At 45.4% G+C, this 13,995-nt stretch overlaps 1 protein-coding gene across 1 annotated transcript in view; it reads left to right on the top strand.

Annotated features, from left to right (window-relative positions):
- Nucleotides 1-13,995, top strand: part of atrn (attractin) — a 124,050-nt gene that overhangs the window by 93,021 nt on the left and 17,034 nt on the right. Inside the window, exon 26 of the mRNA XM_023799986.2 lies at nucleotides 2,781-2,859. Coding sequence (XP_023655754.1) covers nucleotides 2,781-2,859 — 79 coding nt within the window. The remainder of the gene's footprint in view (nucleotides 1-2,780; nucleotides 2,860-13,995) is intronic.

Genomic DNA, 13,995 nt, shown 5'->3' with positions numbered 1-13,995 from the left:
GCGTGTAGTACCGCTCTCACCCGAAGATCGCTATTCACATTCTAAATAGCCGCATTAGCGCGTATTCAAATCGCATTCGCATGGTAATCTGAAGAACAACACAATGGTGAAACGCGATCCAGATACATCCCTGTCAGTATTATAAAAGGGGGTTGGGGACGTGGCCAGGTGACAATGACTCATTCATACACATAAGAGCTCCTACATATTCAATGGAAGGAAGCAAGAAATAACGACATGAGTTAGGATTTTCTTATTTATCCAACTGAATGTTGCAACTACACCATTTAATCATCTTCATGTAGCCAAGACTTTGGTGATCAGATATCTGGGATCAAAACAAACTGCCACCATTGCTTACTATGTACTTTTATAATGTTTCTGCAAGTGTTCCAAACTGCATTTTGCAATGCAACTTAACATAATACATTATATACATTAAAATTAAGATGAGTGTAATGCCAAAATAAATATATAAGAAATAATTTATTTGCCATGAATTAAGTTTATGATATTGGAAGAAATGTGTGATCATACCCCAGTCAGTGAAAGTGTGTTCCCTACCCCTAGTCCCCAAAGGGTTAAACAGCAAGGATGAAAATGATTATGATTGTTTTGGAGAACAAGTATAGCGCTTATGCAAAAACTTTAAACTGATTTTTAAACATATATAAGATCATTTATAAAAGGAATAATTAAAATGTTTTTTTTTTCCTTATGACAGAGTAACTGAGTAAAAATAGTTTAGCGAAAGTTTAACCCCCGTGTTAAAATGCCCGTTCAGAATTGAGGGTAAGAAAAATTGTAATTTTAATATAGCTAACTAGCTATTGGATGTGCATAACGTGATTTTGGGTGTTAATATTGCACATTGCCCAGCCCTGCAAGATACTACAGTATTTTTTTCAAATTCAGTACAAGATACCCGCCTTGAATTGAGATGTCATTTGTCACCGGTACCAGTTTTTACACCAGTGGAAAACCTTTAGTCCTTTCTTGAAGTACCAAAAGTACGGTACCTGGTGCAGTTGAAAAGTGATCTAAGAAAGTAACTGAATTCACCAACTGGCATCATCATACAAGCTTTTGACATTGAATATGCATCATGATCTAAATATATGTGAGGTACAGTAGTAGTAATAATAATAATAATGTTGTTGTTATTGCTATTGTTATTATTACATGTAAGATGTATTAGAGACACGGGGAACCTCAGTCAGGGTAGGTTTATATGTCGCCAGAGTGACCCCTTCCTGTGGAGGAGTGAATTCCCCAATTCATTAGTGATAATTACAGCTCTCCACGACCACCTTCCAATGGCCTTGTTTTGATTCCTCCCTCTCAGCTGCTGACTGCTCCACCTGCAGTTAACCTCCAGTCCTCCTGCCACCTTCACCCCCAGCTCTTCCCAGTCTTGTCGGTGCCTGCCTGCCTACCTGTCTGTCTAAAGCACCATTTAATGATTGAATGTGTCCTTTCAGTGTCTAATTTTGAATATTAAAAAAATATATTAGTTCTAATGAAAACGAATCTGACACAGATGTAGTTTTATATCCCTGTGATTTTTGTCTGCTTTCTTATGACTTCCTAAAAGGCATGCCCAGCCTGTGTGTCCATTAATCTCTGGCCTTGTGGTTAGGCATTCCAAATTCAGCATCCACACACAGGTTAATTGGAGCACTGTGCTTTCTGTATTAGTGTGATTCAAATTACAGGCCTATTGTGAAAATAGGTAATATTGACCTTTGTAATGAATGAATTAGCTTACTAATCATCCTGCATAATTCCACAGGCAAAGCTGCTTTGATTATTCCCAAGCAGGTATGAGGTCTTTTGACTCGCCTTCTGTTTCTACTCTAGTGCTTCTGCACCACCGGTTGGTCCTAATCACCCTTCAGCATCATGCTGGTGGCTTCCACCACATTTGGCAGGGTAAACAAATTGGGGGTTGGCTTCTTACTCTGTCCATCTTGGGGTGCAGTTTTGAGCTCCTTCCTTATTGCCATTGCTCTTTAGTGATGGGTCCTCTTATACTGGCTCACAAAGATGCATAGCCAAGACAGCCAGTTTGGATTGTGTTTTTCTTGCAATCCCCAGTTTTATGGTTTGAAAGTTTAGCATTTGTACATTCAGTAGCAACAGGCTAGCCTGCGACATTCATCGTAATCTTTGCTAAACACTGTTTAGTGACATTTAAATAGCAGCTGCATAACCACATTGCTGTACAGTGTCACCCTGTGGGCTGTATTGTCTGGTCCTGCCGATTATTTTGGCGGCTGCTGCCCCTGTGGTGAAGAGAAGTGGACGGTGATTATGTAGCTTTAGCGCCGCTTGGAGAATTTACCACTAACTGTCACTCATTTCCCACCCATGTTGTATTTCTGTGTTATCACTCGTTCATTGGCATGTCAGCTTGTTCTTGGTGTGCAGGGTGTTGCGTTTACAGGGGTATCCTGGGTCACACTTTGTAATCATTGCAGTGGTTCTATACCTTATGATCCCAACTGTCTTTTGGGTATATTTAATATGTTGGCCTTTACACATTTTCTTTCCTTTTGCAGACACTTGACGCCCCAGGCTTCTTAGTAATGTGTCAAATGTTTCTGGTAATTTTATGTGCAAGATTTCTGCATGTTTCTCCTCTTTCACAGGCCCAGGCTGTGTTTTCCATGTTGATGTGTTCTGGGCATGCTCAGTAGGTCACAGGTGGTAGCCCTGCCCTTTCTGCTCAGTCTGCTCTACCCCCTAATGCCCGTGATGGTGCTGTCCTCTCCCTGCAGCTGCTTCCTGTCCCTGCTGTTGGTGGCCGCCGTGGTGTGGAAGATCAAGCAGAGCTGCTGGGCGTCGCGCCGCAGAGAGGTGAGTGTGACTAGCATGCAGGAACAGCCCCACTTTCTGCCTCATCCACATCAAGGCCGCACCCCTTTCCTGCCCTGACCCACACTGACCAGTCCGCGCGGAGGCCACGCCCTTTCTGCCCAGTCCGCGCGGAGGCCACGCCCTTTCTGCCCAGTCCGCGCGGAGGCCACGCCCTTTCTGCCCAGTCCGCGCGGAGGCCACGCCCTTTCTGCCCAGTCCGCGCGGAGGCCACGCCCTTTCTGCCCAGTCCGCGCGGAGGCCACGCCCTTTCTGCCCAGTCCGCGCGGAGGCCACGCCCTTTCTGCCCAGTCCGCGCGGAGGCCACGCCCTTTCTGCCCAGTCCGCGCGGAGGCCACGCCCTTTCTGCCCAGTCCGCGCGGAGGCCACGCCCTTTCTGCCCAGTCCGCGCGGAGGCCACGCCCTTTCTGCCCAGTCCGCGCGGAGGCCACGCCCTTTCTGCCCAGTCCGCGCGGAGGCCACGCCCTTTCTGCCCAGTCCGCGCGGAGGCCACGCCCTTTCTGCCCAGTCCGCGCGGAGGCCACGCCCTTTCTGCCCAGTCCGCGCGGAGGCCACGCCCTTTCTGCCCAGTCCGCGCGGAGGCCACGCCCTTTCTGCCCAGTCCGCGCGGAGGCCACGCCCTTTCTGCCCAGTCCGCGCGGAGGCCACGCCCTTTCTGCCCAGTCCGCGCGGAGGCCACGCCCTTTCTGCCCAGTCCGCGCGGAGGCCACGCCCTTTCTGCCCAGTCCGCGCGGAGGCCACGCCCTTTCTGCCCAGTCCGCGCGGAGGCCACGCCCTTTCTGCCCAGTCCGCGCGGAGGCCACGCCCTTTCTGCCCAGTCCGCGCGGAGGCCACGCCCTTTCTGCCCAGTCCGCGCGGAGGCCACGCCCTTTCTGCCCAGTCCGCGCGGAGGCCACGCCCTTTCTGCCCAGTCCGCGCGGAGGCCACGCCCTTTCTGCCCAGTCCGCGCGGAGGCCACGCCCTTTCTGCCCAGTCCGCGCGGAGGCCACGCCCTTTCTGCCCAGTCCGCGCGGAGGCCACGCCCTTTCTGCCCAGTCCGCGCGGAGTCTGTTTTCAGTGCACTTTTATGTGGTTTATGGTACTCGAACTATGTTCAACCAATATTTTTTATTGCTGCCTAACCTTTGCGCTTAAAACAGCTCTGAAGATAGTAGGAGGGGGGGAGAGCTACTTCAGTGTCTGTTTTTCCTCTCCATGGCAGAACTATATCAGTCCAAAAGCCTCCCGGAGGGCTCTGTCCACCAGGCTCTAAAGGAGCACAGAGCAGTAGCGTTTTCGAATTTACAAAAAAGGTGGTCTTGAAACACATCTGCCTAATAATTTACTTAACCAGCCCTAATGACCACTGTTGAGGCTGCATCTTGAAACTGGTAAAGAGAGACCTGTATTCGTGGCATGTGATGATGCCTCAGTGCCAGTGGTTTTTCCCCCTGTCTGCTAGAGGGCGCTGTGGCATAAATGTGTAACTTTTCACCCCTGTGTATAAGCGGCTGCCCCCTGTAGGCTCACAGTCTCAGCATGCTGGGAAGGGTCATTACTTTCACAAGAGCAAATCACTGGGGTAATCTTACGTGCAGCTTAAGGCGCGTCTGAGACACGCAGATGACTGGAGTTTCATTTTCAGTTGACTTTTATTGACGTTTCCAAGGACTAGTTAATGTTGTTCCACATTTGATGGATACAGGGGATTTATGAAGAAATTCTCAAACGACTGAAAAAAATTGCCCTTAGAAGTTTTGTTATTCAGGTGTTGAGACATGCTTTCTGGATGTCCTTGTCTCTGTGTGTGCCCTCTACAGGGTGAGCTTATGTGTCCAGGACATGCTGCTAGAAACCAAGCCTTCAATGTTTTATGGGCTGTTTACCCATGAGGCTGCTGTGGGGGGCTGAGCTCGGCCCTTAATCATTAATGCACCCCGGCCGCGATGTCCCTCTTACAGGAGAACATGGCACCATGTGCGTCTCCCCATCCTGAAAATTGCATTAGGATACACTAGGCCTGGCCAGAATTAAAGCAACACACAATACTGTGGTATCTTGGGTATACCATGGAGTTTTAAAATCTTGGCCGTAAAATTTGGCGGGGGGGGGGGGGAGGGGTTTCATGACAAATTTTGTTTTGAAAGTCACACTTATTGTGCCTCTCGAAAGGATGTAGTTGACCACTACTTCTGGAGATATTGGATTTAATTTACCTTTTTAGAAAAAGATTGTATATTGAAACGAATGTGTTGTGTTGAAGGGTTCTTGCTTGAAGTATTAGTAATAGCATTAAAATTCAGTAGTAACAAAAAATTAGCAAGTCAGAATAATTGCATGTACATTCCCTAAGTGAGTCACAGTATGTGTCAGCTCAGGCAATGGGGTAATTGCAGTTATCTGCATAGTACAGTGGTACCTCAGTTCTCGAACTCATTAGAACTCAAATTTCTTAAAAGTCAAACCAACCAAACTCGATCTGAATCTCAGAAGTCAAACCGTGAACGCTGACCTAAGATAACTTGTACGCGCGGGGAAATGAGTCACGCGGTACGTCTCTCAGCGGAAACAAAGGGTAACGCTTCAGTCTCAGCCTCGCATTCACTGTGATAGCATCGTGCATGTTTACACTAGCTGAATACATATATTTAGACAGTAAAATACATTTAGACAATGAGACAGTAACAGTAATCATTATTATATAATAAAATACATTGTAAAATAAAGATTTCTTATTCATTAGTTTAATATTCATAATATACCATTAATACATTTAATTATAATAATATTGTCGTGCAGAGCGGGGACGGAACAGAGACAAAGGCGCAGACGTCAGGGTATCGGGGAATACGGGGTTTAATTACAGGTAAGGCAGGCAAAACGCAGATGGACAATACAATGACCAGACTGCGGAAACCAACTGAAACGTGGACGAAATACAGAGGACTAATGACAACAACCAGAAAAAGCTGATCACACGGGGATTCCACATGGGGTTAACGAGGGGTCGTGGCACCCGGAAGGAGCGGCCGAACGGGGCAGGACACATTGTTTTGTTTTTTTTTTTAACTTTACACATTGCATGGATGCATTTATTTTCTTACTTTACAAATGACTGTTTTGATAAATGTGCTTAGATGTGTTTAGTACAGTATGTTCAGAAGTACTGGTGATTGGTCCCAAGGCTGCAAGAAATAAGTTTCACCACCTCAGCATTAGTGGCCTTCCTACACAACCTAACACAGTGGTTAGAAATCTTGGTCTTCTAGTAGATTCAGATCTATGTTTTGATGCTCACATAAGAAGTATTACTAGAACTGCGTTTTATCATCTATGAAACATAGCCAAGCTTCGTAAGATGCTCTCACTTCGTGATGCAGAAAAATTAATACATGCCTTTGTAACTACCAGACTAGACTACTGTAATGCCCTCCTTTCTGGCTGCCCGTCAGGTTCCTTAAATAAACTTCAGCTGGTACAAAATGCGGCAGCAAGAGTTCTCACAAACTAAAAAATTTGATCATATCACACCAGTCTTATCCTCCCTTCATTGGTTACCAGTTAAGTCTCGGATTGACTATAAAATACTGCTGTTAACCTATAAAGCACTGAATGGCCTTGCACCAGACTACCTTAATAATCTGCTGACCACATACAACCACTGGGGGCTTTGGGTGGGGATGCTGTAAAGCGCTTTGGGACAATGTAATGTGATAATGCGCTATACAAAAATAAATTTGTTGTTGTTGTTGTTGTTCATTTTGTGTTTAAATGCTAAAAAAAACATATTTAGGTGTAATTTTTTGGGGCCGGGAACCAATTAATTGATCTTGCATTATTTCTTATGGGGAAAATTTGATCTCAACTCGAACTTTTTCGGATTCGATCCGGAGTTCTGAACGGATTAAGTTAGAGTTCTGAGGTACCACTGTAATTGAAAAGCCGAACACTGGGACGTTTTTAGAGCGATGTAAGAACTCGTCTCTTTCCTGGATGTTGTCTCACTGCTGCAAAACATTTTGGAATTTATAAGTTTCCAAACAAAGTCTTCCTGTGGAACAAACTTCAGAGCATTTTGACGTAATTGATTTAGCATCAGAACACAATGAACTACACGCCTTGGTGGAAACCACGTTTTGGCCACCAGGGTAACTGGATCCCACTGTCAGCCGGTGGTGGTGATGCTGAGGTTTGGGTTGTCATTCGTCACAGAGACCGTCGGCCATGGGCCGTCATTAAGTGAAGCTGAAGCAGAATAGTGTGGATGTGCATTTTAGTCCCTGCTGAAGCTGATCTAGTTGTCGACAGGATGTCAGGATATGCGCAGCGTTCCAGCAAAGCTACCGGAGAACGGGCTGACAGGAAGAACTTCCAGCCCTCCTCCTGACAAGTGCTTAACGAGACCTAAAGGGGTTTTCAGGCTAAATGGCTCAGGGATATTAAGCTGTTAAAAAAGAAACTGACAAAACTGTTCAGTGTCGATGTGAGAGACATTACTGTGAGGGATGTTCAGTTACAGTCATGACTGCTGAGGGACAGTGTTTCATGTAATGTGTGAATAATTGCTGATAATTTATATAGTTTGTAAAGTGTTTGAAGCAAAGATGTCACACAGAAACACACTGATTTTCTGTTTGGAATTTGGTTATATAAATAAATTGTGTTTTTCAAACATATGTACATACATAACAATATACAGACCAACCTCATCAAACATCAGAGCTGATTCTGTTTGTGTCATTGTAATTAGTGATGTTAAGCGTTTTTTTTTGCATTGCAACAGATTTGTTTGCTTCCAGTTTTCCAGGCGATGTTTATTGTCTCTGTTGTGCAGCAGTGTTGATGATGAGGCCTGTTAACCTAGCTGTCCCTCAGCAGTCTGACTGGCTCTTAATGAAACAGACAATCCCGGCTCTCAGCAAACGATATGCCCTTGTGTGACGCCCGGCTATCTCTCTAACCTGGGGAGGCTTGGTGATGTCTTCATTCCGTGCGGTTATGAAGGGGTGCTGTGGATTATTTTGATGCAACAGTCACTTGGAGATTGGAGCACTTTTATAGAATGTATTATGAAATACTTGGGGTGACAGTTGTTTAGTTCAGGGTAAAGGAAGTTGGTGACATTTTGGAGAGGAGTTGTTGCAGATTCTAACCCAGTGAGGGCCACTTAATTTGCATTGAGATTTAATATTTAATATGTGACAGATTTGGAACTATTTTGTGTTATAATAGTATTTTGGCAACACTGCACACATTTGGACAGGCTATGTGCACGAGTGTGCCTTAGGTCTGCTTGTAGATGTCAGACTGCTGTGTTAGTGCGCACATACTGGTGAAGTTTTGGGAATAAATCTGAGAGCAGCTGTCGGATCCTCAGCCAATAGCGAGAGCTCTGTTTGTTGGGCTTTCGAGCCGAGGGAAGAGCTGTTTTCGGCTTGAGCAATGCAGCCCGGTTCACTTGCACCATCTAGTTTTATTCAAATCCACATTGATGCACAAAAGGAACACTTTTAGTTGTGATGTGCTCTTTCTTTAAATGTGTCCCTCCTAGCCTGTTATATTGCTGTGTATGTGGCATTGTGGGGTCTGTTACAGCCTTTTTTGGGTTAGATAATTACCAGGAAATCTTCTGTATTTTTATTTGATCTTTATTTATTTATTATTGGTGAATTAGCGTTGAACTTTTGATGGCAAGAGTATTTTTCTGGTTGAATCATCAGGGTACATGTTTCATGAGGTTCTTTATTTAATAATTTTTAGTACATTATTTCTTTTCTTTTTTTTTTTGTTTTACTCCCTCCACCACCCCCCCTCTGCGGAGGACTACTTTATTTATTTATTTATTTATTTTATTATTATTTTTTTTTATTTTTATTTATTTACTTCCTCAAGAGAAGGCGAGGGAGAGAGAAGGGGGGGAACAAAGGAGAAGAAGGGGGAAAGGGAGAGAGAGAGGAGAGAAAAGAAAAAAACAAAACAGATAATCTGCTTCCATGTCTGCTGAAAAGAGAAAGACAACATACATTATTTGTTTATAATTGTATTTTATTAAGCAAGAAGTTCCAAAACTGTCTTATTGATATGGTAGGTAGAGTGAACAGATGGCATGTTAATTTAATGTACAGACTCCTGCACAAACCCCCTCAAAACACAGCTCTGGGCGGAAATCAAAGTTACAGTAATTCCTGTGTGCCTGCTGCTGGATTTCTGTGTATTTGTAGATCAGTGCTCCAAAGCAGTGGGGGCAAAGCCTTCAGGCGAGAATGCCTGGGGAGGCTACACAGGACCAAGCACCTCGCCCATTTTCTGATTTCGGAAAGAAAAATTGCGATTTCTGTAGAGCCACTGCTGTGAGCGATCGGGAGTAAAGCAGACAGCTTTTGCAATGAGCTGTGTAAATAAAGTAATGAATTAGTAATGAGTTTGAAAAAGTACTGTCTGCTGGAAGGATTTGGTAGTGAAGCTGAAGCTAATTGGAGGACCTTCCAAACTCTTTGTGCTTGTCTGAAATTCTCCATTTGTTTACCAGCATAAACTTGTCGTTTTTTGTGAGTGGATCCCTTATAACTATCCTACGTGCTTTGTTTTCTAAGATAAAGGGTGAGCACCAATAATGCTGTCTGCTGGTAATTATTGGGTAGCTCTGCTTAATTGTATGAATCATAGGTTTAAGGAAGAGAGCTCTGAGTGCTTCTGTGTAGGGTTATGGGAAGCGATGGAATCTGGCTTTCTTCGTCATTTACGTACTGGGATGCATTATGCATTTTCTGTGTGAAAGGGGTGTTTTGCTTTTAAGTTATGCTCATTATGGATTTGAGTGTCAGCACCACGGCAGAGTGCTAACAAACTGGCCCCATGCTCGCCCCCTTACGGGCGCATCATTGCATGCGTTCCCCACGCGCTGGGGAACAGTGCCTGCCGGCTCCCCCTGCTGGATACTCGGAGCTTTCACTTTCTGCCTCCCACCACTGGTTCTTTGATACAAGGTAAATAGCATTCCATTAACCCACCATAAACGCACCTGTAAAATCTGCACCTTTATTCGTTTTGGGGTCTGCGCCTGTTTTCATTACTCCTCAGGGTCCGACTAAAAATATGGGAAATGGAATGTGTGAAATGTGTTGCATGCCCTGGCAAGGTTAATTTGGTACGGAAATGCGCTGGGCAGATCTGTCTCCAGCACTGAGGATTAGTGTCACCATCCGGGGTCCATTTAGACTGCATTCTATTATGTGCACTTCATTTACAGGGAAGCACGTAGTGCCTTTGCCCATGTCTTTTTGAGATTGTACTTTCACTGTTTTGTCCTCTGCTGCTGCTGCTGTCTGCTTTCATATGGTACCTCTCTGGGCCCCATAGTACTGGGGAAATGTTTGACTGTGTTTGTGGGGGTTATAGGTCAAGCAGGGGTTGTATGCTGGTTATAGATGGATGATCTGCTGATATTAGAGAAGACTGCATGAGAGCTGCACCCAAGCTGTCAGTCACATAGATGAGCAGTGAAATAAGCGACGATCCAGGTAATTTAACCCACATGCTGGGTTATCCATATGTACGCATGCGGAGTAACTGAGGGACGTAGGAACTTTTCACTCACAGTGGTGGCAAATGCATGCAAGCGCATCATGCACATACCTGATACTATTGTTTGTACAGAAACACTGGCGAGTATCTGACTAAAGATTATATAAGCCATTAACTGTCTACATCACCGTGTTTAAGGTACTGTAAACTGTGCCCCTTGAGTCAGTGCATAGATCCTGGGTCCATAAATAAGTCCACGGTAGAGAACATTATAAATCCGGGCCCATGCAGACACGTCATTCTGTGTGCTGCTGCACTCCACGAAGAATGCAATTCAGTGGAACCAGCCTCATTTACCACGATGGACGTGGGTGGCCAGTTCCATTATGAGCAGTCCTTATGAGGAACCAGTTCCACACGTACTCCAGGTGAAACCAGGCGTTAGAAGGCTGAACTGCTACCATGGAATGGTATCTAGGCCCACTGTGAGAAGGGCTCTGCCATGTTTAGTTAAGTAGAGGAGCAAGCGTTACAATCCCCTAAATATCACGACTGTCAAATGTAATGGGTTTCCCTGCTCCTGAATCCCATGGTCTTTCCTGGACAAGCCCCCAGGCGTTACCTCTGTATTTTGGGTAGGACAGAGTAGTTCTTCTATGGGGATTTACATGGTCAGGTAGGTTATTTAGCCCTTTTGCTTATTTCTTTTCTTTGACGTCGCCTATAGCCTCTCGCCGGTCAGGTATTGTTTTGCCCCTGTCATTGGTCACTTTACTTGTTACCCGTGTATATCACGTTGTTCTTTGGTGGGTTCCTGCCTCCTATATCACGTTGTTCTTTGGTGGGTTCCTGCCTCCTATATCACGTTGTCCTTTGGTGGGTTCCTGCCTCCTATATCACGTTGTCCTTTGGTGGGTTCCTGCCTCCTATATCACGTTGTTCTTTGGTGGGTTCCTGCCTCCTATATCACGTTGTTCTTTGGTGGGTTCCTGCCTCCTATATCACGTTGTTCTTTGGTGGGTTCCTGCCTCCTATATCACGTTGTCCTTTGGTGGGTTCCTGCCTCCTATATCACGTTGTTCTTTGGTGGGTTCCTGCCTCCTATATCACGTTGTCCTTTGGTGGGTTCCTGCCTCCTATATCACGTTGTTCTTTGGTGGGTTCCTGCCTCCTATATCACGTTGTCCTTTGGTGGGTTCCTGCCTCCTATATCACGTTGTCCTTTGGTGGGTTCCTGCCTCCTATATCACGTTGTTCTTTGGTGGGTTCCTGCCTCCTATATCACGTTGTCCTTTGGTGGGTTCCTGCCTCCTATATCACGTTGTTCTTTGGTGGGTTCCTGCCTCCTATATCACGTTGTCCTTTGGTGGGTTCCTGCCTCCTATATCACGTTGTCCTTTGCTGGGTTCCTGCCTCCTATATCACGTTGTTCTTTGGTGGGTTCCTGCCTCCTATATCACGTTGTTCTTTGGTGGGTTCCTGCCTCCTATATCACGTTGTCCTTTGCTGGGTTCCTGCCTCCTATATCACGTTGTCCTTTGCTGGGTTCCTGCCTCCTATATCACGTTGTTCTTTGGTGGGTTCCTGCCTCCTATATCACGTTGTTCTTTGGTGGGTTCCTGCCTCCTATATCACGTTGTTCTTTGGTGGGTTCCTGCCTCCTATATCACGTTGTCCTTTGCTGGGTTCCTGCCTCCTATATCACGTTGTCCTTTGCTGGGTTCCTGCCTCCTATATCACGTTGTTCTTTGGTGGGTTCCTGCCTCCTATATCACGTTGTCCTTTGCTGGGTTCCTGCCTCCTATATCATGTTGTCCTTTGGTGGGTTCCTGCCTCCTATATCACGTTGTTCTTTGGTGGGTTCCTGCCTCCTATATCACGTTGTTCTTTGGTGGGTTCCTGCCTCCTATATCACGTTGTTCTTTGGTGGGTTCCTGCCTCCTATATCACGTTGTTCTTTGGTGGGTTCCTGCCTCCTATATCACGTTGTTCTTTGGTGGGTTCCTGCCTCCTATATCACGTTGTTCTTTGGTGGGTTCCTGCCTCTCATGGCATGTTGTTACATGCATCATTCTATCTGTTACGTAGCTTACCTACCATATTTATATTCTGCTGCTACATTCTGCTATATTATGTACAGATATTTTTTACGTACAGATATTTCTTACAAACCACGCTCCGTTCATGTTTATGTATGTACTTTGTGTCCCACCCCTGTAATTGTGTACAAACAGCCCCCCATGTGTCTTGTGTTGCACCATGGTCCTGGGTGAATGACGTCTCATACCACTGTACACTTGTGTATGGCTGACACAGCAATTAAAAAAGGAAAGAAGAAAGTCCCACTTGAGTTGAATATATTGTACCAAAAACATTTATTTTTCAGATAATATCACAACTTAGTGTTTCTGCTCTGTAGTTTGTAGTTTGTATTTTATCCACAAACGTGGATAAAATGTGATGCCATTTGCTTGAGCAGTGAAAATGTTAAACTTTGCAAATGTTACTTTATTCACTCACATGCGATCTTGTGAAATAGACATCACAGACAGACGCCTTCAGTACTATTCCTGTTTATGTCAGCTTAAGCTCATGAGCTGCTGAGGGCTGTGAATTGGCACACAGCTTTTGGCATAGATGTCCATATCTGATTTGTTTACACCTATAATGTTGGATGTCAGTTTGCATCATTTTTGAAAAATTAGCTCCCCTCTCATTATGAGTTGTGCTAGTAAGTAAATTCACGCATTTTTGCATTATATGCTTCATAAGATCTCTCCTCTCCGATTGTCCTACCGAAACAGTATGTGTGGTAATGGTTCCGTCTTCATTGTCATCGTGATCCGGTTAGATTTCTAGGGGCACTGGGCTGATGGTCGTGTGTCGTTCTGTTCTTCAAATGGGTGAGGATTTGTCTGCTTTCACATGCCCCTGTAATCTGCTTCTACATCATTCTCAGAGGCCCTCTCCGTCCTCTGTGCATAGTTGATCTGTCGGGTTGGCGGGAGCTACATGTTTTCTCCTGAAGTTACTTTCACCTACATGTGTACACACTTATGCATTCACAGGAGACACTGTAGCAGCCACTGTAGCCCCCTCTCCACCATCCACAGGAAGTTTGGTTCTGTCATTTAGACCCGATTCGACTCACTGTGTTGCTGTTGGCCAGAGTGTCATGTTTGTGTACCTTTGGCTAGCTGAATGTATTAGTTGTAGAGTGACCATAGGGGTTTTATGCTTAAAAATCCTCACATTTAAAGCACTTTGAGTAGTGCATTAGGACTATCTGTGGCTCATCAGTTCTTAGGTGCAAGATTCAGCTTGGCTACTTTCTAAGGGCGGGAAAGACCTGAGGGCAGAAACGGGAACTCTGAAATCTGCAGCTGGCTTTATGACCTTTTTACCAGCTCCTCTCACCCACTCGGCCCGGCCAGAATGAAAGGCTTGTATCCGGCCATCGGACACGCTTACGGGAGCATAGCGTTAGGCTGCCTGAGGCCAAGGGGGAGAGCCCTGCACGCTGAGCCTCTCAGGGGCTGATTAATGAGCCAGCCGCTCTGCCGTGGCTACGGGAGAGCTGGCCAGGTCTTCTGCCTGGGAAGGGGGTGGTCATTC

This window comes from Paramormyrops kingsleyae, chromosome 12 (genome assembly GCF_048594095.1).
Source record: "Paramormyrops kingsleyae isolate MSU_618 chromosome 12, PKINGS_0.4, whole genome shotgun sequence".
Taxonomy (NCBI): Eukaryota; Metazoa; Chordata; class Actinopteri; order Osteoglossiformes; family Mormyridae; genus Paramormyrops; species Paramormyrops kingsleyae.
The sequence above is the reverse complement of the archived record's forward strand: the minus strand, read 5'-3'. Positions and strand labels throughout refer to the sequence as shown.